Source organism: Trifolium pratense, linkage group LG7, assembly GCF_020283565.1.
Source record: "Trifolium pratense cultivar HEN17-A07 linkage group LG7, ARS_RC_1.1, whole genome shotgun sequence".
Lineage (NCBI taxonomy): Eukaryota > Viridiplantae > Streptophyta > Magnoliopsida > Fabales > Fabaceae > Trifolium > Trifolium pratense.
The window spans coordinates 28,756,197-28,783,672 of NC_060065.1; the positions used below are offsets into that span (position 1 = coordinate 28,756,197).

Sequence of the window (27,476 nt, forward strand, 5' to 3'; positions counted from 1 at the left end):
TCCATCTTCTTCCTCTTCTCATCTCCACTTCTCATCTCCATCTTCTTCCTCTTCTCATCTCCATAACCATTTTCGATTAGTTGAAAGATGAAAGGAGTTCCACCAATTTCACAGCAAAGAGAAGCTTCAACTACCCAAATTGGAAGTCAATCATCATCCTCACGTTTTGATCGGAGGCCTGACTGTTTTTGTGAGAGAAAGACAGTGATGCTTAGAGCAAAAACATTGAAGAATCCAGGGAGACAATTCTACACATGCCCACTAAACAAAGTATGTCATTTTTGTGGTTGTGTTTAATTTATGTTTGTTTATAGTTTTGTGCTTGTGTATGATGCTATGTTATGTTAATTTGCAGGAAGATAGTGCAAATTGCAAATACTTCATGTGGGTTGATGAGTGGGAAGACTATCTTGCAAATGAATCTTTAAGAAGAGTAGAAAGAAAAGAAGGAGTAAAAGATGATGAAATGAAAACTAGTGTTGACAACAATTATGAAAATGATAAGTTCAAGTGAGATGTAAACTCAAAGTTGGATATGTTGGTTGTTGACATGAAGCTTATAAAATACTTTGTATTTGCTTGTATTGTGATTCAACTTTTGAATATGGTTGTTCACAAGTAGTGTTGTTGATTAGTGATTGAAATTAGTGAGTGTAATATTGTTGATTAGTGAGCGTAATGTTATTGATTAGTGAATGTGTTCACAATTGCTTTGTCACTTTGAGAAAGGAAGAGTGAAAATGAGAGGAGATAGAGAGATGAAACCAAATAGAACCATCTTCCGTAAAAAAAAAAAAACCATCCATCTACCTTTTTTTTATTTTTTTACCATCAATTTGGTCCCTGCCTATGTGGCATCAATTTTTAAAAAGAAATGACACGTATTGGTCAATAAAGTCAACAAAATGGCCACATCAGCACTACCAAACGGTTCTTTGATGCAAACTAACGTCGGGGACTATTCTGATTAACAGAAGTTACTTTCAGGGACCTTAAATTGTTTTTTGATGATTCAGGGACTAGTATGACAGCGAGTGCCACTTTCAGGGACCAAAGTGACAGTTTACTCAAGTTTGGGGGACATACCTTCACTAAAACGGTAATTAATCTCTTTTTGTAACTCCAAATTTAGTAGGGTTTGATTCTGTGGAAAGATAACTCGATTACGGTCATTTCTATACCCGTTTGGTGAATTATTGATCCAAATTGAATTGTGTGAGAAGTTTTGAAGTTGTGAGTCGAAAGCAGAATTTTAGGGGGGGGGCAAAATCCAAAAAATTATAAAACAGGGGGGGCAAAAAATGTTAAATTAATATTTAATTTTTTCAAGTAAGATAATAAGAGTAAAATTGGAATAAAAATTAATGAGTTATAAGCTAATTGAATTAGCTTTTCAAAATAAATTATAAGGTGGTGTAATTTTGGGTTTTATATATTTTGACCAATGTATAGCATCTTGCGAAACATTAAACAATAGTGATATGCATGATTTAAAATATATTCAATATATTATAATCCTTTATCTTTTTTTTTTCAAATAGAAATTTTGTAGTTTTTTTAATATAGTTTGTTGATTTCTGTTTTTGAATAGAAATTTTTGGTTTTTTGATTTATCGTTGTTCTTTTTTGAATATACATGTTGTATTAGTAGTAATTTTATATATTATTTGAAATTCAAAAAAAAAAATTATATGTTATTTATTGTTTAATTGAATTATCAGGATGAATAAATTTTTCCAGTAGTGCATAAATTTTTAACTTCACTAATAATTTATGTCCGGGTCCGCTCTGGTTATTATAGGGACTTGTTGAAGAATAATAATCCTTGAAGAATTGAGCGGTAATTTTTTTAGTTGCTTTTTAATTTTCTGTTTTAATTATCATTTTTTGTGCTTTTGTGTTTGTGTATTTCTTAGCAATGGCGAAGAAACCTTTGTTAAGGGAGCCATTGTGTTCGTATCCTCCTCGTAATCAAAATGTTGCAAAAAAGTATAAAAACTACTTTTCTTTCATGAATACTTTTCTTTTGTTATGGATGGAATATAATTGACTTTATCAATCTTTGACAAACAATCTGAATAAATAAATGAAATAATTAAAAAAAAATCTTTAAATAATGTTGGGGTAATTCCACCAAACTGGAATACCAACAACAACACCATTGTTAGAGTTCTTGGCACCAACATCCGTTCCGGTTAAACGATTACCATAATTCTTTCCATTCGCCACCATTTTCTTTTCCGTCGTAGAAACCAATATTTTCTCCGAAACAGCCTCCCTCACACTGAAATGAATAACTCCATTTTGCCTCCCTTCCCAATCCCTCAATCTATAACTAAAAGTTTGCGAACAATCTCCCAGCACATCGCAATTGAGAAAATCAGAAATGGCAATTCTTGCCACCCCAATAGGACGAATACCTTTGAACTTCTTGCATTGCACCTCAAATGAAACCGACCTTGCATGCATTGGCATGTCCAACAAAAACTTCTCATTCCATGAAAGGAAACTCGAGTTTTTCCCACTTTCGTTATTTTTCACCGTCTTTGTTGTGTAACAATTTAGAGACTCACCTCGAACGACGACATATGCATCCTCGGTTGCTTGAATGTTTTCTCCCGATAAAACCGTGATTTCTAATGTCCGTGATGCTACACCCATAGCAGAAATTTTAATGTTGATGTACTAAAAAATGTGTTGGTTAGTGAAAGAATGAAAATGTGTATTGTTATATGTTGTTCAATTTTGTTGTAATGGGAATGAGTTGGTTACGTTAGATGTGTGAATATATAGAATAAGGTTTGGGATTTTGTTTTGATATATGGAAGGTGGTGAGAAAGAGGGAAAGAAAGAAAGAGTGTAATTGATTAGTTGTTGCGTGTAATTTGAATTTTTGTTTGAGAAGTGATGAATGTGTTTTATTGTTGGACTTTGACTTTCTGACTTATACAAACAGCTGCAATTCCGCGGCCATACGCTGTTTGTTTGATATTGAAAAATACCGACACATTTATGTTGTTTTTTTCGTGGAGATTGCATGTGTCTAAGCATTTGATTTTGAGAGTAAATTTAGAAAGCAAATAGTTGAATATGTTCGATATATTGTTAAAGTGGATAATTTGGATAGATTTATAAATAGTATTTATTCATTTTTAAATCTATTAAAACTAACCATCTTACTCATATATCACAGTACATATTTATTTATGTAAAATATGTATTGGAATGTTTAATAAAAAAAATATATTAATAATATTATATTAAAAAATTAAATTACACTTGGGTTCTATACACTTAGATTCTATAAACTTAGGCTCTATATTCGTGATTGGTCCACCATGAACCAAAGTGGTCATATAAAAATTTACCTTCGAAAGATATGTATCCCCTCCATAACATTAGGCGTTGAATTAGCCATAACTAATGCCAATTAACCTTACTTTACGTGTGAAAAAACATCACTGACTCCAGCTTCTCATATGTATACAGGGCGTCCTAACTATTTAGACGTCTGTTTAAATATTAAAAATATATCCCTAATAAAAAATGTTAAAAAATTATAAAGAATCATCATCTATTTAAATTATAAGTAACATAGGAAACATCAATAATGAATTGGTCTAAGGCGTAAGGATCTTGGTCTCCTTAAACATGTGATCATGAGTTCGATTTCATGACTCATGCATATGGAGAAAATTCGGTTGAGAAATGAGAAAATTTCTAATCAAGAAACGCGTAATTATTTTTTTTACTTGATTAGGATATATATTTTACTAAATATATGAAATTACATTGATAATATATAACTATTACCATAAAGCCTCAAAATTAATCTATTAAATATATCTGATATTTTATAAACACTAACAAAATATAACTATTATTATAGGACCTCAAAATTTTGAATTGAGACTCCAAAATTTTGAAGTCCGATACTGTCTTTCACCTCACCCCATAGGGCCTGTATGTATACCAACACCTGGCATCAAGTCTTTTTAATCCCTTTGTTTTTATGGGTTGTTCATCAATATTGGATGTGAATGACCAGTCATCAATCAATAATGTTTTAAATTGTAGTTACATGCTTTTTGCATATTGCGACGGCAGACATTGCATCTGTTCACACGCACATCGATCACACTAGTAACGGGGTTAACAAAATGAAATTCTCCCATCTAACCAAGGTTATCAAAACCGGACCGGTCATCAAACCGGCAAGTTTACCGGTTCAAGGTTTAATTGGTTAAACCTGATTCAACCGGAGGCGAATCATTTTTAATTAAATAATAATATATGAATAATTGCTCAATATTTCATAATTTCACACATTAAAAAGATAAAATATCACAAGTCAGAATAAAATAAAATTTATAATTCAAACCAAATTAAAAATTATATAATAAACTAAATTCAATAACACAAAATAACACCATAACATCAATTGACAACATACTGTCTTCAAAAAAATCAATTGGCAACATACTACCAAAACAAAGTGCCAAGTGAAAAAGCAAAAACTAAATGTTCATCAAGTTCATAAAGACTAGTGTCATAACATCCATTGTCAAATGCATAGCTAAATGCAACGTAGTGGCAAATTAAAAACTAAATGTTCATCTAGACATAAAAAGTTAAAAACTAAAAAAAAGAAAAAAGGTTAAGACGACCCCGGTTCACGCGTTATTTTGCCGATCGGTTTTCTATCCGTTTTTTGCTCATAACCGTACCGTTTTCATGACCAGTTCACGGTCTGACCGGTCGGTCCGGTCCGGTTTTGATAACCTTACCTCTAAGTGGAACATGAGTATTTATTAACACGTGTCACATGAAAATGGACCCAGATCCATCCGCATTCGTTTGGATCCGCCCCAAATTTAGCGGGAGAAAACAATCTAATTAGATGCAGGACAGTTACAGAAAAAATCTGAATTTTAAATAAGGGGTCGGTGTGGGATGGGGTGTACTTATACACCCGCCTCACACCCACCCCCTGTCTGCCACGTCCTACTTAAAATTACCCTATTATACTTATATTTTATTTTTTTGTCAAATATTGCACTTATATTTAATACTCCCTCCGTCTCAAATCTTTAGTTTTTTTACCTTTTTAGTTTTGTCCCAAAACTATAGTCATTTTAAAAAATCAATGCACATTTAATGATACTTTACCATTTGTATCCCTTACTAAAGTTAAAGCATTAATTAAATATATTTTCTCTATCTTAATAAAGCAAGGGTAAAAATGACTTTACTTATCATTTTTTATCATTTCTTAATCTCCGTGTAAAACTTCAAAATGACTAAAGTTTTGGGACGGAGGGAGTAATATTTTTATCTACTTATTCTTCTTTAACAACATTTTTATCTACTTATTTTTCTTAAGATAGTAAAAGATACATAAAAATAAAGTGAGGTTTGAAACATGATTTTTTTTTTTTACAAAAAACTTTTAAACAGAATTTTTTTTAAATAAAAAATATTTTTTTTAAATGATAGTTTTTGCATGTGGAAGTGGGGCAAGAAAGTATTCCCTACCGGAGACGGGATGAGTGGTCAATTATTATCACTAACATAATTTAGAAGCAAGGCTAGGGTGATATAGGGAGGCGGAAATAGGTGTGAGGGTCGTACAACCCAGCAGCCCCACCCTTTTGCCATGACTACATGTCATATATCTTCACTAGGGGCGGACAGTGGGCGGGTTTGGGTCCAAAGTTGTCAACCGGTTTAAATCGTAGAGTCGAAAAATAAGGCCCAATGTACCCGAAAAATGAAGAACGGTTTTCACAGGTTCGGATTTGCGGTTTAAGCAGATTGTCAGACGGTTTGAAGCAGTTAGACATAAAAAAAAAAAATAATAAAATAAAATAAAAATAAAAACAATAACAAACCCAACATTTGGAGTTTATATCCAGAAAATATGCAATCAGATATAGGAGAATTACGAAACAAACTCAAAAGGAAAGTCTTAAAAACCCTAAATCGACTTCAAAAGTAAGAAAATAAATCAAAATCTCAAATAAAATTAAAATGTAACATTTGATTTCAACGAAGTTAAACAAACAAGATGAAAAATGATCAAGTTTTGGGTTTCAAAATGTTTTAGTCTCCGTGGGTTTGAGGTGAAGTGAGAAAATGTAAAGAGGAGACGTGAGAAGAGCTTATATTCGGCATTTTGATTTACTCATGCGGGCGGGTTTCGGGCACCGTCGATCCAGTTTTCTCAACCCGTAACAACCCAGTTTAAACCGAATTTTTCAACCCACTAATCCGCGAACCATTGCAAACCGCCCAAATTTCTAATTTTTGGGCGAGTTTTATTGAATTTAGACGGGCCTCGATTTTTTACCGCTCACTAATCTTCACCAGGTTTAATTTATCACTTCTCACCTCACACGGCATGCTTATCGAATAGTGATTGACAGCCAACAAACCCAACAATTAAACTTCGAAGCATGTACGTGTGTGTAACAAATGAATTCTCATATATTCAAATTTCAAGCTGTGTGTATGGAAATTGTCTTGTAGCTGTGTTGTAACAACAATTGAAAAAAAACTAAATAATACTAATAATTAATGCACATACAACGGTTACGTGAGCCAGAAGAAATATATCGTACTCATATAGTCATATCCAACAATTTTTTTTTGAATGAGTCAATCTCCAAAACACACGTAAAAGGAACCACATTGTAGAAACGTAATATACGTGCGTTCCAATTAATCAAAATCAAAGTCAATACCTATCATACTCTTTTTTTTTTTTGGTTACTTATATATCATACTATTGTTTGTCGACCTTGGTAAATTCATGCCAACAAATTCTTTTTGTAAAAATAATAAATGAGTAATTTACAAATAATAATTTAATAATTAATTCAAAGTTTCTCCTTCCTTTCTTCCTCACATTTTCTTATCAAATCCCATTACTTAAATCCTCTTACAACATTTTCATTTCATCGCAAACAATATTCAGCATATTAAAAAATACAAAACCATACCTACATCACATATATTTCTCACAATAACCTATTTACTCATAGTAAACAAAAAATCTCATAGATATGGAAGGAAAACAACAAGCATGCACCTTAGAAATCACCATTATTTCCGGACAAAACATAAGCATCGAGCGTAACTCAAAGGCTGAAGATATATATGTTGTTGTTCGTGCTGAGTCTCTCAACTCTTGCACGACAAAAATGGTGAACGAAAATGAGGGTTTACTTTCATGGGACGAGAAATTCATGTTAGATATTCCCTCACATGCAAGGTCAGTGACATTTGAGGTACAATGCAAGAAGTACAAAGGAGCTCGTCCCATTGGAGTTGCTCGGATAGCACTTTCGGATTTTCTCGGTGACAATACGTCGTTAGAAAATCATGTTCAAAATTTTAGTTATGGATTGCGGGATTGGGATGGTAGGAAAAATGGTGTTATTAATTTTTCAGTGAGAGGGTTGACACAATTGCAAGAAGGTAATTTGTGTTTGGAAAAAGAACAAGGTATGGAAAAAAAGAAGGTGAGTTCTAGTGAAGTTGAGGATAGGTTTAAGGATAAAAAAAATTCAAGTCATGTTGCCATTGGGATTTCAATCTTGGGTGTCTTGTTTCTCTTAGGTCATTCTCTTTTGTCTTTTGTACGTCGAAAGAAATGAGGTTGGAGTTTCTACCAAAAAAAAAAAAAAAGAAATGAGGTTGGAGTATATATTTGTAGTACTCTTCTTAATATATTTTATTTTCCATTCAAAATAAAATTGTTGGCAAGAGATTGATTCTTGTTTTCATTCGTTTCTCATAGAGATATATAGATATTTAATTTATTTTAATTAGCTGTGTATAACAAACAAAAGTTATTTATTTTCCTTAAAATGCTATCAAACTCTCTTACACAATTGTAGAATCTTATTCAATTTGTCTCCTTTTAAGTGATTCGATTTGATCAAGGATGCTATATTCATATATTTTATTTTAAGACCGTATTTTTTTATTAATAAATAAAAGTAAATATTAACATATAAGATGTTGAACTTGTTTTAATAAATATTTTTAAAATATCAAATTTTAATAAGTTTTACCGATAGATATTTCTTTTAAGCAATGATAAAATATATCAAATTTTAATAAGTTTTACCGATACATATTTCCTTGATGTAAAAAGATGATGAGAAAATGTTGCAAGCATCGAATCAAACACAATAGGAGCCTGAAAAAATTGAATCCATCTTTTGAGGAACGACGAGTAAATCTGACCATTAACATGGTAACATAGTGTGATATTTTCTATTTGAGTCACTTAATCATTTGATTTTGGGTTTGATTCTCGGCCGGTGTCTATGAAAAAACATTTGTTAAGAGAGATTAATCCTATAAATGAATCTAAGTTAATTTAAGAAGATTAATTTTCACAGTTACGCGCAGAGTATATTTTCAGTTTACAAAAAAAAAAAAAAAAGAGCATTAATGCTAAGCTTCGACACATGACAATTGTACTTGTATTTATACACATATTTTCTCTGATCTCAAAGTTTAAAAAAAAATTAATTTATTTATTAAATAACTGATGATTGTCCCCAAATTTTGGTTAAACTGGCAGAAATGTCGAAATTATTAGGTCCATGACCGGAGTACGAACTCCGGTCCCTCTACTTTATGTGTGTGAATTTCTAATGATTTATCATTTAGTATATGCAAGGTTATCAAAATCGAACCGGCCGATCGGATCAAGAACCGGGAGGGAAGACAGTTCGGTTAGCAGCAAAAAAGAACAGCAAGTCGACCGACAAAAAAACGTTTGAACCGGTTCCGAACCGGTATAGATGAAAATGAGAGCGAGAGAATATGTATAGATGAAAATATTAGAAAAGAAGACAGCTGCATCACATTGTGTTATAATTTAGGATTTTTTTTATGGGTTGAGCTTTATAAAAGAAGCCCATAGTGATTTTTTATTTATTTAGAATATTAGCAACTATTTTTTTCTTTTTGAGTAATTGTTTATATATTTTTATTTATATATTAATTAAAATATATATATTTAATTAAAAACGGCTCGACCCGGTTGAACTCCGGTCCAACCAATTGAACATTGAACCGGTAAGCTCACCGGTTCGATGTCCAGTCCGATTTTGATTACCTTGCGTATATGTACCGGAGGACAAAAAATCTAATATATTTAATTAATGATATAGATATAATACGTCAATTATTTAATAAATTTATATAAAAATTTGCTTATATACTCACTACGTCCTATATTATATGCAAAAAAATCATCTTTTGATGTCCCAATTTATAAGAAGAAAAAAAAAACCAACTTTTATCATTTTAAAGATTTACTTTTACTTATTCTCATGAAGTTAAATGCAAATTGCATTTAATTTACTCTTTTTCTTCTTTTTCCCATAATCAATAACCGATAGAAATTATATTTATATCTTCCTATGAAACATATTTCAACAAAAATACAAAAATTCATACTTCAATATACTATATTTTACTTTTCTTAAGTGTGAAAATATAAGATTTGCTTGTAATATGTGACACAGAGAGTATATATATGAGACAAGAAGAAATAAGATGAAGAAGTGATGTTCTATACAAATTCATTCAAACACACAACACTTATCAAAAAAACATGTCCATTATTTTCTCCCATTGCATGCTTTGTCAGAAAACACGGGCCACTTTATTTTATTTTATTTTTTGACGGAAAGTCACTTTATCTATCTATCTATCTACTACTAGTAGCATCAATGTTTTTAATTTCTTTGTTCTGAGTTGGACATGACTCAATGAGCTTACCATGAATTTCAATTAAATGTGCTAATCGGTGCCGTATTCATTGCTATCATGACTTCTTCAGTCCTAATTTATAAATTGATTAAAAAAAATTATATCAAATTATAAATCATGTTACAATACTAGTATGGACGAATCTACAGCCTGACACTTGTGTTAAGGGTTAATTTATCACAAAATTGAGAATTTTAGGGGTTAGTTTTAAAATTGAGATTTTTCTATCTAAAATTGAGATTTTTGTTTAAAATTGAGATTGATGTTTTCTCTTCCAACCCTCCGTGTATCTTTTATACTCCTTGAATTTTTAATTTTGCCCTTGCAAAAAAATTCAGATTTCTGCGAACCGAATTTTTCTACAAGAGCAAAATTGGAATATTGGAGGGTATAAAAGAATCAAGGTGGTCGGAAGAGAAAACATCACTGAGATTTTGCCCAGACTTTATAAATTTTCTGGCTTCTCCAATATATTAGTAAACTATTAATATTATTTTTTTTAAGATTAAATATGTTTTTGACCATTTAAAATTACCAATTTTGTACCCAAAAAAAATTACCAATTTTTTTTAATCTTTATAAAAAAAAAGTTGCCATGTTTTGGTCTATATGAAATTATTATCCACATAATGAACTTTCAATTACTTGGACAATTGAGACCACTTTGATAGTCGAATTTTCTTTCCACGCCTCCCGAGTCTTTCATGTAGGGGTGCTCGCGGTTTGGTTTAGATCGGTTTTGTGGTAAAAATCCATCTGATCTAAAATTAAAATTACTTGCGGTTCGGTTCGATTTTGGATGGCTACTTTAAAAAATTCGATCCAATTTTGTGCGGTTTAATTTGGATCGGTTTTTGGATATCCAAATTACAAATTAAATTTTATTTAATTAAATATTAATATTATAAATAGATGGTAAAATAATATATTTGATGTAAAATATAACACATAATATGTTAAAACTTAATATTTTACAATGACAATTATCAAATATATTTAAAACCTATGAAATAGTAAAAAGAAATAGATGAAATTGAACTAAGTATTATTGAGAAAATTAAAAACCAACAATTAGGTATCGTTTGGCCTGACTTTTTTTTCCTCTTATTTAGAGTTTATGCAAACAACTTATTCAATTTTTATATATTATTATAAGTTTGTCAAGGTAGTTTATGATAAAATAACTTATAAAATTACAATTTTCACTAGTGTGAACTTATAAAATAACATAAAACTTAATTTATATTGCATAAGCAATTTACAAAAGCTCCAAAAAAGCTAGGTCAAATGGACCCTTAATATGATAATGCATATATCATACTAATAAAAGTTAAATAACTATTAAAAATTATGTCTGTCAAAAAAAAAATTAAAAATTATGTATGCGGTTTGGTTCAGTTTGGATCGGTTTTAAAAAATCAATCCAAAATCCGATTCGATCTAACAGTTTTCATAAAAGGATATCCAAACACATCCAAAAATATTCGTTTTTTTTACGGTTTTCGGTTTTTTTGATTGGTTTGCGGTTATTTTTTGGATTAGTTTGGATTTGAGCACCCCTACTTTCATGCATTCCCCGACCTTCAAATTTCACCCCATGCAACGTAGGATGTGAGTGTGTAAATGGCAAAAATGGAAGAGAAAAAAATAGTTCTCTAGCTATATGCGAACCTTATAAAAATCATAATTTTTTTCCTCTTCACCTTTCTCTCACCTCCCTAGAAACAATTTTGAACGAAACACAGTACACAAGTTTAAGTGTGAAACCTTCCTTCACCCCAAAAAAATACTTTAAATGAAACACTATATGAGCGAGTGATTAAAAATAAGGTCATGTTAACTTGTACCCTTGGAACTAGGCCCGGTCGGGCTTCGGGCTTCGTCGGGCCGGGCTAAAAAGCCCGGATAAAAAATGGGCTACCAAAATTGGTGCCCGAGCCCGGCCCGGTACGGGGGCGGCCCTTTATATATACATATATATATATATAATAATTCTCGCGCGCCGTATTTTTTCTCATCCCCTATCTACGAGTTTCTCGTGCGCGTCATATTTTTACTCATCCGCTACCTACGACTTTCTCGCGCGTCCTATTTTTACTCATCCGCTACGTACGAATTTCTCGCGCGCCCTATATTTATTCATCCACTACGTACGAGTTTCTCGCGCGTCCTATTTTTTCTCATCCGCTACCTACGAGTTTCTTGGGTGCCCTATTTTTACTCATCTGCTACTTAAGTAGCGGACAGTGTTTTATAATTTATATTACAAACTAATTTCAAATCATCCAAAACAAATTATTTATATTTTATTTTATTTTTTTAATTTTAATTTTTTCGGGCTTGCGGGCCGCCCGCGGCCCATATTTTAATCGGGCTTTGTCTGGCCGGGCTAAAAAGCCTGGAAATAATTCTGGCAAGGATTTTCAAAACCCGAGCCCGGGAAAAAATCGGGCTTGGCGGGCCGGCCCATTCTGGCTAGCCCATTTTGACAGCTCTACTTGGAACACATGTTAAACTACATAAAAGTAGAAATTTAGCATTTAATGATACAAAATATTTAATGTTTAGAAAGTTGTGTGTGCGTATGCGTGATTGGTCGATAGTCATAAACATTCGAATGGGAAATCAAAATATGGTACTTGACGGTGACCAAATTTTTATATGGTTCGTTAAAATGCAAACTAAGTTTGCATCCTAGGATGCGAACTGTGTTTGAGTTCACATTATAAGTAGGGAACTATATTTTGTCATAATATTTTTATTCATGAGGGACGTGATGGGTGCAAACGTTGAGATTGAGTAAAAAAAATTATCACTCGCTATGTAGGGTACGAACTGAGTTCACTACCAAGATAGCGGGTGGGATATTTAATTTAGTCATTTTAAGAGGTGCGTGAGAACACAACGGGGACAAAAATATATGAATTTTTCGATACAATACCGGTATATTTTTTAAGGTAGATGACTTTGATTGACTTACAAATAGTATTTATTAATTTTTTTATATTAAATATTATTTTTGAATCAATCACAATCATCCACATAAACCGTGTATCGCTATATATATTCATATAATATGTGTATCAGAGTGTTCATCATATATAAAATACAGTATTAAAAAAGAGTTTGGATCCATTGACAAATGTCAAACTTAAGTTTGACATCAAATTTAAACCGCCTGTTTTATTTAATCAAAGGGCTCATAATTAATTTGTGGTTCTATTTCTTGAGCATCCTTTATTTCAATTGCATCTTATTATTTATTTCTCGATCATTGAAAACTTGTTAAGAATAAATAATGATGATTAATTATAGGTTCGATTAGTTTGTTCTGTTAAGTTTATTAGTATTAAATAGTTAGTTAGTAATTAGTTAAGCCTCTATATAAGAGCATTAATTATACTCTTTTCATTATTTTTTTTTCAATAATTGAATACGAATACTATGAAGTTTTCTTTCATATCAAGCTCTGAAGCTTACTTCTCTTATGAATTCAATATTCATCTCTTTCGATGTAGTGATTTCTAACCAAACTCAAATGAAAGAAATATGATCTCGTGCGGTGATCATGTGATATTCCTTTTTCTCTTATGATTAAATTTTTATACTCTACCACACACTCAATTAATATATATTTTTATGGAAAATTTATAAAAAAAACATATATATATATATATATATATATATATATATATATATATATATATATATATATATATATATATATGCAAAAATTTAAAAACAATCCCAATTTATAAAATCTGAATCCGCTATTGTCTCAAGATTTAACATTGTATTGTCTTCTATTGAATAACCACATAGCTCTGTTGGAAGTTTTAGTTTCATGGACACCCTCTACTTATTAGATGAACGGAAATTATGGAACTATATAAACCAAAAAAAAATTGTTGCCTTGAAAGAAATAAACAGCCCCTAAAGTTTCTCTTACTTAAAACATCCTCTATTGAAAGAGATAATTTTATATTGAAAACAACACTTTCTTATATACTTTCAAGATTTTGATTATACAAATTCTAAAATACTTTTTACTGTATCTGTATTCTTTAACTGATGTCTCAAGAACACTAGTTAGCATTTTCCTATATATTTATCTTCATAAATTCCTTCTACTCAAGATAGTTGGACACTGTCGGACACTAAATTATGGAAACTTCTCTCAATCGGTATTAATAGATATGCTTCTTTGATGGCTTTAATGTGACAGTTAAGGTTCTGATGCTTTAAAGTTTTGAATAAAAATGTGGTTTAAAGTTAATTATGTGGTTGTTCAATACTCAATATTTAATACGTTGATCCAACTCAATGAAGTCCCCATGATAACCCAACAACACTACATAAAATAAATGAAATTGAAAATGTTGAAATACACCTATCTCTTAATTACTATTAAAAAAAACAATCTCCTACTCTAGTTCAAGTTTCATTTAAGTACAATTCAAAAAAGAAAAAATACATTATTCAACAAAAATAATGATTGATGTAATATTTGTGAAATATAAAATAATCTTAAAATTAAGACATACTATATAAAAATAATTCCGACATTTCTTGTGAAGGAAAAAGAATATGCTTTTTTTTTTTATGAATACATGATGGTTTTAAAGGTTTCTTTGGTAGTTTAACCAAACAGCTGGAATCCCCGTTACAACACCGGTTGAGCCATTACCGGCCACCGGAACTCCAGTTACCGGAACTCCATTCACAGCCGATGACATCGAATTAGAACAAGAATTTTTTTGGGACACTTTTAGCCTAACAGAAATATTCACAACCCCATTTCTCCTAACTCTATTATCCCACAACCTATAACTTAAAAATTGCAATTGATTTTCATGTACATATCCTCCAATAAAATCTGAAATCGGTATTCTAGCCATTCCAACACTAGTACTACTATTTGCTCTTGTTTTGTATTTCACCTCTATTGTTATGAACCTTGCATGAAATGGCACGTCCATAACTAACTTCTCATTCCATGAAGGGTAACTTCCACCTTTCGAATCAAGTTTAGTGGCGTTCAATTCATTGTTGCTTCCGTCGCATTGAACCGTAACAAATGTGTTAATGTTCTCTTTTATTGCCTTTTTGTTTTCTTCGAGATTCTCAGCTGACAAAATTGTTATCTCCATAGTTCGTGACATATTATATTAGTGTTTTAAGATATCTGGGCCGAAAGTTTGAGACTAATCCTTTAATTTAAAGTGCGTAGAATAATAATGTATAATAATTTATTGGTTAAACTTTTTGAATGACTTCAATAGTTATATCCTATCGACTGTTAGAGACACTAATCTCTCAAAAAATTTAGGGTCACCTAATTTTTTTCTAGTGACAAAAAAAAGTGTGTAGGATTAGAAATTTGATGAAATTATGGATTTAGATATTTGTATGTTGAGAAATTAGAGAGTGAAAGATTGAATTGAAGAGAAAGAGAGGATGGTGTTGTATTATATATATGATGTTTTGAGAAACATGAGAGAAAGGAGAGAGAAAGAGAGTGGTTGCTTCTTTTTAAGTCTTTTGAACTTTGAAGGCTTTTTTGTTTTGTTATTGAGATGTTAAAAAACACGGCGCGTGGTTTAGACGGAGAAAAGAAAGTGTTTAATGATTCAAAGGTTTGAGAATGTTAATAATAGGGGTGTGTTTGTTTCAGAGTTGTAAAATTTATTCCCGGGAATAGAAGGTTGGAAATAAATATAGCTATGTTTGTTATAAAGGAATACAAATTTATTCCTTGGAACAAATTATACCCGGGAGAGTTTTTTTCCCATGAAGAGGGGAGTTTTATTCCCAAGTGATAATGGTGGGAACTTTTATTCCCATGTATATGGTAATAATTTTTTGTGTGCAAAAGACTTTGCTATCCCCACCAAGCCCACTAACTCCATTACATGACTTCATGTACACATTATTTGTAAGAAAGGAAAGAAGAAAAAAAAAACTACCCTGTGTGCACGTTTATTTTTATTTTTTGTTACATAAAGTTTTATTAATTAATTAATTAGAAAAAAACAAACATTTTATTAATATGCAGAGTTAAAATCAATGAATTCAAATAAAACTAGTCTAAAAGTATAAATAATTCAAAAAAAAACATTTAATGAAAAATATAAATTATCATCCTCCTTATTTTACTTTTGCATATTTATAAGTTTAATTTGTAAAAAATTTGTCACTAAAAATATAAATTATCAATTATAATTTTTTTAAATGTATAGTAAAGAAATAATAGGGGCATTTTAGGTATTTAAACAATTATTCCAAAGAATCGATTTTTATAAGCCAAACACATTTTAGTTATTCCCGGGAATTTTGAAAATTCATTCCTAGGAATTTAATGAACCATCCAAACACTTTTCTTACATTTTCCTTGGAAAAAGGTTCCCATACTTATATTCCAAGGAAAACTAATCCTAGGAATATTTTTTGTATCCATGAAACAAACACACCCTAGGAAATTATGGTCGTTATACACATATATTTGACGGCGGAATTAACAGAGAAGTTTCGGTTACTTTGGAGGAATTTTCTACCTATTGTAATTGTAAAGCACAAGATTAGAATTTTCTACTTATGAGAAGGAGGGTATGGCAATCAAGGAAATTAGGGATAAAGTGATTTAAAGAGTTTTTTTTTAACAAGAAGTGATTTAAAGAGTTCTTTCACGTATTATTGAAAGCGACTCAAAAAATTTATTTTTAATTCTTATAAAAAATTTCAGTAATTTTTGGTTTCTTAAATTAATATTTTCTGTTATGATTTTTAGTCCCTTACTTCTAATCAACTTTTATCTACTTTCACATTTTTGAATGTTATTTTTTTTTTATACAAAATGGGCCGAAACCCAAAAGAAAAGAGACTACAAGGAGATGACTCTAGGGGCAGTTATCCTCATAACATCAACTAATAATAATGAGTTCAGACTTGAAGGACATTGCTTCACACACATCCCTAACTCGGCTCATGATCACACCACAAATTAGCAAGAGCATCAACACAAGCATCAACACAGGCATTTGATTTATGATAAGAGTGACAAATCTCAACTTCTCAATCCATAACAAGTAACCGTCTAATTTTTGAATAATTCTCCATCCAACAACACTTTCGTCCGCGTCGCTTTGTAGAGTTTTCACCACTACATAAGAGTCAATATGCATGCAACACTATTTTTAAAACCTCTATGCAAACGTGAGACCATCAAAGACACCCGACAACTTTGCAAGGTATGCATTTCACCATTCCAAGTGATGTGAAAAAGCTCGAGTTATTGACCACTCGAATTTCTGAGCAGTCCCCCGTATCCAGCAGTACTACTGCACCTACTAGCTCCATCGGTATTTTTGAATAATTTTTTGTATTCATGTTTATAATATTATAAGAACCTCTCCCACACAAAAATTTAGAATTTTTTAACATAAGATGAATTATCAATTATTAAGCGCAAAAAACTAAAAAAGTCAAATTTAATTTATCCCCTTGTTGTGTCAAAAAAAATTTATCCCCTTGTTAAAAAAAATTAAATTTTTGCAAGAGAGATTCATATAATGTACTAAACATATGAGCGCGGAAAAAAATTTAAAATTTCGAATAATTTACACAAGTTGACTGAAAAATAGGGACAAAAATTATTTGAGAAACCAAAACTTGTTGAAATTTTTTAATGGGACTAAAAAAAATTTGAGCTATTTATATGAACAAAAAATATATTTAACTCAAAATTATAATTGATGTTATTTCTTCTAATAATTGCGTGTTGGTCTCTAATAATTTGAGCTATGTTATTGTTATTTTTCAACTTTGATGTAAAGTTTGTTAAATGGCAAGCGAATACAGTTACTCATATTTTAGCTAGGGTAGTCTAGTCGATGTATTTTCGATTTGATTCATCAATATATTGAGAATTCTTTGATCAATGAAATGAGTTAAATAACTTAAATTTGTTAGTATAAAAAAAATCTTAATAAAGAAAAATTCTCTTTTCATAATTAGAATTTATTCTTTTATTTTAATTCACCGATAATTTGAATTTCGGTCGAAAAGTAATTAAACTTTGACAAAAGAAATTCATTCAAAGTTTGGAACTCGGATTTTGAAAAACGATTTATCATTTCGTGTTCATTAACCATTTAAGCTCAATCACTTAACTGAATAAGTAATTCTCCTTTTAATTTCCACCTGCACTAATATGTTTTCTTATTACAAAGACTATACTTTTAACTTGAGGATTTTGAATTAAAAAATAAATAAATAAAAAGTTCCCTTGTTGCTTAGTAAGTTCGGGGGAGAAAAGTTCGATATTTTGTTTTATATATCTTGGTATTTCTTTCATTTTACAATGACATTTGGTACTTTATAGAATTTCTAATCATTGAATAAGTGTTATTCCAAACTATGTCAACTCCCCAGTTCCTTGGAAACATAGCGGTTGACTGCTTCTTAAGAGACTATCATGGATTATTATGAGACAAATTGTAAAAAACTAGTAGTATTTGGAAACTATAGCAGCAGATTCTGAGACTGGGACAAATATTGAACATATAGCTATTTCCGACAGATATTGTTGCATTTAATTATTTTTATACTTTTAAATTATTATCGATATCTATATGTCAATATCGGTGACTTTCCAGATATTCATATTTACTAGTATTTGTGTTGGATTGAAAATGTATATGTTAAACCAATCGTTAGTTGGTTCAATGGTGATTGACGCTGAACTTTATAGGGAGGACCGCGATTCGATCCCCGCAACTGCGATCGAGAGGAGACTTGAACCACTTGATGTCAGAACTGATTCCCAAACTAGATTCAACTGTCGGTGAAAAACCAAAAAAAAAAAGAAAATGTACATGTTAAAAAATTCCACATAACTTAGATTTATAAAATTGTCTTAAAATCAGTTTCTGTAAGATTGTGTTTGTTTTTAAACTTGTTATTGTTTCAAAAACAAATGTTTATATTTTTGGCAAAATTATGTTTATTTTTAAACTGTATATGTTTCAAAACAATGCTACATTCTGTTTTATTTTAAACCAATTTGTTTTAGATATAAGTCTTATATATTTCTTCGATTTGTAGTTTTCACGTTATATTCTTAAGTTCTTTTATTTTCTTGATGTCTGATTTTCACACAAATTGGTATTAGAGCCTAGTTCGGCTTGGAGTGAGCGCGGGAGTGGATCATGGTATTGGATCAACTATGGAAAAAATGTTGGATATATAAGAGAGTTGACCCATAAACCTAATGCTTTAAAATTTTGGGGGAAGATGTGGCGTCTCACTCTCTTGTGTTTCTAGAACATTGACATATTGTTTCTCATGATCTCTTCCGGACTCCCTAAGTGGTATTATAGACCTTTGATTCTTTTGGATATGAAATTCTTAGTGTGCTTTGTGCTTGTTGCAGCCTTGTCTAATCTTCCAAATTAGAAGAGTTTTGACATTTGGAAAAAGTTGTGTTTGAAAGTTTTCTTACAGCTCCAATGTCAAGTTTTTCAAGTACAGTGAAGCTTGACATAGAGAAATTTGATGGAAGAATCAATTTTGCCTTATGGAAAATACAAGATGTGTTGGTATATTCAAGATTACACAAGGTATTGGATTAATACACATTCATTGATCGACAATGATGCAAAGTGTAATGTGCGATTATGTCGATTGTTGAAGAGCTTCCGTTTCATGGAAGTTGTACCATCAGTTTTCAGCTTGTTTATCGACATGTAAAAATTCTTGTAGTGGTTTGACTTCAAGTGAATTATACTCTTTATGATGGAGTATGATAGTTCTTTTGAACTATGAGTTTCGGTGACGACAATGAAAGCATATGTATTATTTTCAGTCAAGGTGAAGATTGTTGGTGTGATTGAAAATATACATGTTGGAAAGTCCCACACTACTTTGATTTTTTGTTAAGTAGTCTAGTGGTCTCTCCAACTATATATTATTTTCACTAATTTTTGTTTCTTGTTTGCATCACACTCTTTGTTTTCAATTGATTTTTTTCATTTGTAATGATTCTTGCTTGAACTTTAGACTAATCTCTCAAATCTTATAATTTCTTTCATTCTGATTTTTGTTTTTCTTTCGGTGTTTTAGATGATTGTCATGAAGACATGGCTGGAATGTCTTCTTTCTCTAGTGATATATTTGCACATATCATTAGCTTTTATAAACATAAATTCCCACGATTATTGTCAATGAAAATGTATGCTTTCTGATATAAAAAAAAAGAAAAGAAAATGTATGCTTTATTTTTTAATACATGACGATGACAAAGTACAATTCAAATATTTCTTTGGTAGTTTAACCAAACAGCTGGAATCCCCGTTACAACACTTGTGGAGCCATTCCCTGCCACCGGAATCCCGGTCACCGGAACTCCATTCCCTGTCGACGATATCGAATTGCAACAAGAATTTTGTTGGGAGAATTTTACCTTAGTTGAAATATTTATAACCCCATTTCTCCTAACTCTATTGTCCCACAACCTATAACTTAAAAATTGCAATTGATTTTCATGTACATACCCTCCAATAAAATCTGAAACCGGTATTCTAGCCATTCCAATACTACTACTACTTCCTCTTATTTTGTACTTCACCTCTATTGTTATAAACCTTGCATGTGATGGCACATCAATAACCAACTTCTCATTCCATTTTGGGTAACTCCCGCCTTCCCAATCAATTTTGGTCGTGCTCAATTCATCGCTGCTTCCGTCGCATTGAACCGTGACAAAGGTGTTCCCTTTTATAGCTTTTTTGTTTTCTTGGAGATTCTCTGCTGACAAAATTGTTATCTCTATTGTTCGTGACATTTTATATTGGTGTTTCAAGATATCTCAACAGAAAGTCAGATATTAATCTTTTTAACTCAAAGCGCGCAGAGTGATGTATAGTAATTTATTAATTACCTTTTTATCGATGACTTCAGGTATTCAACTAACGGTCGAAAACTAATCTCTCAAATTTATTTATAAGGTCACCTAGTTTTTGTAGTTGCTAAAAAGAAGTGTGTAGGATTAGAAATTTGATGAAATTATGAAAATAGATAAGGGAGGATTGTGCTATATATATACATGAAACTTTGAGAAACATGAGAGAAAGGAGAGAGAAAGAGAGGTGTTGCTTCTTTTTGTAATTTAGTTTTTTGTTTTGGAACTTAGCTGAATTTAGCACACACAAAAAAAAAGCGTGGAATTGAGCTGTTAAAAAATACGGCGCGTGGTTTGGACGGAAAAAGATGTTTGAAGATTCAAGTGGAAGGAGAGCGTTAAAGTATAAAAGTGGCCGTTATAATTGACGGTGGAATTTACTTGGAAGTTTCTGTTCTGTTTGGAGGAATTTTCCAATTGTGAAGCTCAAGATTGGGATTTATTCTTTATTTCATTTTTTTGAGTGGGGTTATTACTACTGGTATTTCATAATTAGCTTAAGAATAGTAAAAAGAAAGAAACAATATCCGTGAACGAGCGTAGCTCAATTGGTAGGGACATTGCATTATATATATAGAGAATGAATTAAATTACACCAGTGTAACATTTGTGTAATGTTACACCGCTCAATAACGCTTTGACGAATACAAATTTTACAAAATCTACCGTTAGATTGAAAACTTATATCGTATAGATCATCCATGTCAAATTTTACAAAAATCTAAAATCGTTTGATATGTTATTGAGACTGATCAAGATTAATGGTTTATGCGTTTTTATTGAATATCGTTAATTTTGATCTATCTCAATAACATGTCAAACGATTTTAGACTTTTTTTTTTCTTTAAGGGACCAATGTGAAACCAAAAATATCTTTAAGGGACCATTTTACTAATTAATAATTGATATATGTGAATATCCGCAAATAGTTGAAGATACCTCAAATTCCGCCAAATATTATATGCATGTTTGGCATCACAATGAGTACGAGTTAACTCAAAATTTTATGAAAAATTGTGTGGTTAGTGGTCAAGATTTTATAAAAGTCATGCTCACCATATAGCTTTTAAAACTACAGTGACTTGCCTTAATTCCGACAAATCCACCATAATACCAAATGGCAAATATACACATCATTGTCAAATTTTAATTGTTTCTTATTAACCTCTACATATAAAATGTGATATTCTTACGAACTGAATTATGCTTACAGGAACCAAATTTTAATTGTTTCAACCAAGAAAAGTGTTGTATTTTTTTATTTAATTAAATAGAGTACCATTGTATAAGAATTTCTTACAAACTGAATTATGCGTACAGCAACCAAATTTTAATTGTTTCAACCAAGAAAAGTGTTGTATTTTTTTATTTAATTAAATCGAGTACCATTGTATAAGAATTTCTCCTATTGATTTGCTCATACACTAATAAGTTTTTAATTATAAAGACTATACTTTTGATCAACTTTGGATGAATTTTGTAATAAAAATGAAGTTCCCTTGCGTTGCTAAGGAAGTTCAAGGGTAGAAAAGTTCCATATTGTTTAATTTTGTTGATTCTTTCATTTTAAAACGACAGTTAATACTTTCTAATTGAATAAGGGCTGTTCTAAGTAAGTCAATTGCCCTTGTTCCTTGGAAACACAGCTGTTGACTGTTCTTAAGAGACAATCACGGATTTATCAAGAGAAAAATACTGGGAAATGTTAATTTTGGAAAATAAGCAGCATGTTCATAGATTGACAAACGTAAGTCAACATGTCATATCGAGGTACAACACTAACACATGTATTTATATTTAATCACTTTTAATTTATTTTAGTTGTTATTATCGATGTCAATATATTGATATAGCGACATGCATATTATTCATGTTAGAGTGTATGTCTAAATTAACGGACCTCTTTTCTTAAGAACTATAGAGTTAATATATACTCCCTCCGGTCTTTTTTATAAGGAACACTTTGAAAAAATCACACAGACCAAGGAAACACATTTAACATAGTTATTTTCATTTAATACTCTTATAAATTTAAATTTATTCCATGTTTACCCTTATTTAATTACTTTTTATTCAACTAACTTACTTATTTTTAAATTCTCTTTCATAATAAATAAGGGCATAAGTGAAATTGAACATTTATAACATTTGAAAATTGGTCAAAGTTTCTTATAAAAAGGACCAAATTTTTTTCCCAAAATGTTCCTTATAATAAGGACCGGAGGGAGTAAAAAATATAAAAATGGAGTGTTATGTATATGGCCAAAATTTGAGTTTGGAGACAAGGAAAATAATAATTAAGATATGGTTTGTAAAAAATAATGTTGCACGCTTCAAGGATGTTTCGTTCTCTTGTTGCATTCGTAGTACACAATAAATAAATTGGGGCTAGTAGGTAAGGAGACAGGCCATGAATTATTATAAAACCATATAGTACAGTACAATTATACAGCTGATGTGAAGAAATACTATACTATAAAGATTAAATAAATACCGACTCGTGCTGGTTGAATTGACAAGATAACAATTTGATTCTTCTTAGAAATGTCTCAAATTCAAGCAATGTGAACAGAAAAAATAGGTGTAGCAACAATTGCAAATTTGTGCAAGCTTAGCCGCTACTTGAAAAATGGAAGAAATTATAAAAAGTTATAAACTTAAACACTATTTAAAACAACGTCTCAAGAAAAGTTACAAGCTAGTAAAAAAAACTCGATACCAAACACATATATTTTCTTTAACAAGCTTGTAAGTCAAGCTAGCTTTTTGACATTACCAAACGGGATATGGATCCTCTTCTTTCAACTAATCTCTCCTTCAAACAGGATATAGTCAAAGTTCCTCTCAAGAATCAAACTCAAATTTTCTTGAACAATTCGTTATAGGGGGAACTTATTAATCACTCGTGTCCAATCACTTGGTTTGTTTGAATATTTTTCAATAGATTTGGTTTAGTGCCGAGGGATTCAGGTAATATGCATGAGGTCATAGGTTTGATCCTCGTTGACAACATTGTAAACAGAAAAAAACTACCTAAGTCAAATTATAACTACTCACTCAAGTAAATAAGTTCTTTTATTTAATAAAGGACTAAGTATACTTCTTTTTTTTTTATAAGAGAACTAAAAGGACTAAATATATCAAATTTTATTTTCACCTCTAAAAACATTCTTCAAACTTAAATCCCTTTAAATTTTCAGTTTTCAATTTTAGTCCCTCATTTTTTATGAAAGTTCATGTAACATGTTCGAAATGACATATTTTGATGGCAAATCATCATCAAGACCTTAAAATATCATTAGTTTTATTATTTAACTATTTAATCTTTAGTTTAATAATTTTATATTTAATTTAAAATTATAGATAAATTAACATAAATTAAATATTAAATTATTAAACTAATATATTTTAAAATCTTAATAATGATATTTTTTTATAAAGTCATTTGGAACAAGATATGTAAACTTTTGAAAGAAAAAAAAGAAGAGACAAAAATTGAAAACATAAACTTAAAGGACTAAAGTTAGAATGAAAATTTTCAAGGGGGCTAAAAATGAAAGTTGATATATTTGGAGGACTAAAAACATATGAAAGTTGATTTCTTTCATTTTGTATCTACAACAACTAAATTTATCAAACACTTTAACTTTAAGGCCACCCGCCACCACCACCACTTTCCGGCCACCCTCCGCCACAGTTCGGCCACCAATGGAAGCACCCCAGCCCTCATTTTTCTTCCTTCATCAAGCTCTATCTCATATACCAAACAGATTGTTAAACTACTAACATTATCTTCTGAGCTCCGCCGCCTACAAAGGCTATATCCGACTACCATGACACCAAATCTTAAAATTAAAAAAATTAAAAACTGATCTGTAACTGCCATCTTTTCGAGCTCTCGCCGATTTATTTTATGACCGGAGAAATTTATATTTTTAACTACCGCCATTCCGGTGAGTTTTCCGGCAACCACAGTATATCTTTGTTATGGATTGTTAGTCATTTCTGTAGGATATTGATGAAGAAGTGAATATCAATTTTAAGTTTTGACATCTCCAAAAATAGGATGTTTTCTCTCCCGACCCCCGTGTTTCTTTTATACCCCCTGAATTTCCAATTTTGCCCTTGCAAAAAACTTCGGTTTATAAAAACCGAAGTTTTTTTTTTACTTGAAAACAAATTTCGGTTTATAAAAACCGAAATTTACTCTGAATTTATACTAAAAAAATTCGGTTTCTGCGAACCGAAATTTTTTGCAAGGGCAAAATTTGAATATTGGGGGTATAAAAGAATCACGGGGTCAGGAGAGAAAACATCCAAAAATAGAACCAAACACTACACACTACGTCCCGTCCAAACTTGCCCCAATTTTGATGAATAAAACCCACTTTGATTAATGCAGAATTAGGTTCTCCCCCACTATTTAAAGTTGGGCGAGGGGCCTTATAAAAAGATTATGTTATGATGTCGACGCCTTTCTTTTATAACCTCCAAAAATCCTATTTTGTCCCTTGCGGTTTGAAAAAATTTGGCCAACTTATTTCGGTTTATACAAACCGAAATTTTTAAACATGGAAAAAAAAATTCAGTTTATATAAACCGAAATAACATAAATGTTAAGAAAAGAAGAAAGATTTATGTGAAAATTCGTGTAGAGTTACCTGTGGTAAATTTAGCATATCTCTCTGAATATAAGTCGTATGCTAATGATTTTCAATCTAGTGTAAAGAAGACAAAATTTACCACGGGATTGACACCGGAATTGTTAAATTTCATTAAGTATAGTACGAGAAAATCTACCTACAAGTTTGAGAAAAGTTTCTGCTCTATTTTTGTACCAGTACCCATTATTTGGTCAAACTGGACCAATTGGATAGTTAACCCTCAAAACAAAAATTATATTTGTAATCTTGACACCCTAAGCTTTCCAACGAGTGGTCGTTTACTCAAATCGGACATTGTTTAGTATTTCAAATAAATTGTGAAAGTTGAGGGTCTGATGCTGAATTTATGCAGGAAATCTGAAAAAAAGTTTGGAACACAAAATTTCGGTTTTTATTAACCGAATTTTTTGAGCATGACAAAAAAAATCGGTTCGTACAAACCGAAGTACCCCTAAGGGCAAAAACGGAAATTCAAGGGTAGAAAAGAAAAGCGGGGGTCGGGAGAGAAAACATCTTATGTTATCTGCCCTCCTGTTTACTAACCATTTTATAAACATCAAAAACCATTTTCTAACAAAGAAACCTAACTACTAATAAACAATAGGCAAAATTACAATACAAGTCCTTTATCTTATTTTTTTTGTAATACTTTGATCCTTTATTTTTTTTTTTTGTAACACTTTGGTCCTTTATCTTTTATTTGTAACACTTTAGTCCTTTATTTTTTTTATTTGTAACACTTTAGTCCCTTTTTTGTAACAGTTTGGTCATTTATCTTTTTTTATTTGTAACACTTTGGTCCTTTATTTTTTATAAATAAATAAGATAAGAACCAAAGTGTTACAAAAAAAAAAAGATAAATGACCAAATTGTTACAAAAAAAGATAAAGGACCAAACTGTTACAAAAAAAAAACAAGATAAAGGACATGTAGTGTAATTTTGCCTAAACAATAAGGAGAATATAGTTATAATTAAACAAAAGAAGATTGCAATTTACAACAACATGGTGATTCCCATCTCTTGATACGGTGGCTCTATGTGAAGCTACAATACAACAATCCTCTTATCCCTTTAGTTAGCTGGAGTTTGAGGGCGTTTCTTTGAAAGTGATAGCCAAACTATAGTGAATGTTATGCTCATGGTAGTGGATGAATCCTTACTATCTCGTTGGTAAGGCATTATACTTGCTAGTTACGATCTAACTTTTATCTAGAGGCAAGTTAATAGAGTCACTCACGCCTTAGCTAGAGTGTTTGTATTTCAGTCTCGATAGTGGCAAATTGGCAATATAAATATATAATTTTTCACCATAATGCATCATTCATTATTAATGTAATAATTTGTTCATTTTAATTTTACTTGCAAAATGAGGGTTCAAATCTCACATTTTGCAATATTGTAGTGTTAAAAATCAAAATTGTCGAACACAAGTCCCTGGGACTGCAAACACGCTCATTTACCGCTACATCAATTCACTTTATTTGTCTAAAGTTGCAACGCATAATATATATATATATATATATATATATATATATATATATATATAGGAAAATGCTAAGGGCACTGGTTAAGTATGTTAAAATAGAAATTCTGTCTCAAAATACGTGGATTCAATGCCTCAAAAGTACAAAAAGTTATCTTTTCAATATAAATTTTATTTTTTATTTCTTTTTTAGGTATGTTTAACAAGTGCCCCGGGGACACTATTTAGCATGACCCATATATATAATATGATCTTAAACTAAAAACATGTATATATACCTATAAAAAATTAAAAAATTAAAATTTGGGGCGGGCCATGGCGCTGCCCAGCCCCTTAAGAGCTCCGCCCCTGAGTCTCGTCCTGCATATTTTTACTCCCTTTCTAAATTGTATCGCCTCTTATGAAATGAAATCAGTTATCTTTGATTAAAAGGAAAATATAACTTATTGAGTGTCAATATGTACTATACTACATCTATCTCTAAACATCGGAATCTCAAGAATTTTTCTTGTACTTCTATATAAAACTTATTTTAAATTTTATCTCCTAAAATGTAAAATTGGAAAAATAATAATT

General features: G+C 30.8%; 4 protein-coding genes and 1 pseudogene across 4 annotated transcripts; 2 read left to right on the forward strand and 3 right to left on the reverse strand.

Moving 5' to 3' along the window:
- On the forward strand, window positions 1–514 carry LOC123896192 (uncharacterized protein At4g04775-like). The gene is made up of 2 exons (XM_045946611.1): window positions 1–270; window positions 356–514. Exons 1-2 carry the CDS (start codon window positions 88–90, stop codon window positions 512–514), a joined length of 342 nt encoding a protein of 113 aa, XP_045802567.1. The 5' UTR covers window positions 1–87.
- A 1,510-nt stretch (window positions 515–2,024) lies between these two features.
- Window positions 2,025–2,770, reverse strand: LOC123897770. Its single transcript, XM_045948545.1, has one exon. It carries the CDS (start codon window positions 2,659–2,661, stop codon window positions 2,110–2,112), a length of 552 nt encoding a protein of 183 aa, XP_045804501.1. The 5' UTR covers window positions 2,662–2,770; the 3' UTR covers window positions 2,025–2,109.
- Window positions 2,771–6,893: 4,123 nt separating this feature from the next.
- On the forward strand, window positions 6,894–7,806 carry LOC123898534 (annotated as a pseudogene).
- A 6,537-nt stretch (window positions 7,807–14,343) lies between these two features.
- On the reverse strand, window positions 14,344–15,231 carry LOC123898005 (BON1-associated protein 2-like). Its single transcript, XM_045948849.1, has one exon. It carries the CDS (start codon window positions 14,955–14,957, stop codon window positions 14,415–14,417), a length of 543 nt encoding a protein of 180 aa, XP_045804805.1. The 5' UTR covers window positions 14,958–15,231; the 3' UTR covers window positions 14,344–14,414.
- Window positions 15,232–20,049: 4,818 nt separating this feature from the next.
- LOC123897707 (BON1-associated protein 2-like) lies at window positions 20,050–20,865 on the reverse strand. Its single transcript, XM_045948445.1, has one exon. The coding sequence runs from the start codon at window positions 20,633–20,635 to the stop codon at window positions 20,102–20,104; it is 534 nt and encodes a 177-aa protein (XP_045804401.1). The 5' UTR covers window positions 20,636–20,865; the 3' UTR covers window positions 20,050–20,101.
- Window positions 20,866–27,476: the final 6,611 nt, after the last annotated feature.

Coding starts and splice junctions, on each gene's coding strand:
- LOC123896192 (XM_045946611.1), top strand. CDS start 88: ATGAAAGGAGTTCCACCAATTTCACAGCAAAGAGAAGCTTCAACTACC. Junction 271..355: donor ACACATGCCCACTAAACAAA/GTATGTCATTTT, acceptor GTTAATTTGCAG/GAAGATAGTGCAAATTGCAA.
- LOC123897770 (XM_045948545.1), bottom strand. CDS start 2,661: ATGGGTGTAGCATCACGGACATTAGAAATCACGGTTTTATCGGGAGAA.
- LOC123898005 (XM_045948849.1), bottom strand. CDS start 14,957: ATGTCACGAACTATGGAGATAACAATTTTGTCAGCTGAGAATCTCGAA.
- LOC123897707 (XM_045948445.1), bottom strand. CDS start 20,635: ATGTCACGAACAATAGAGATAACAATTTTGTCAGCAGAGAATCTCCAA.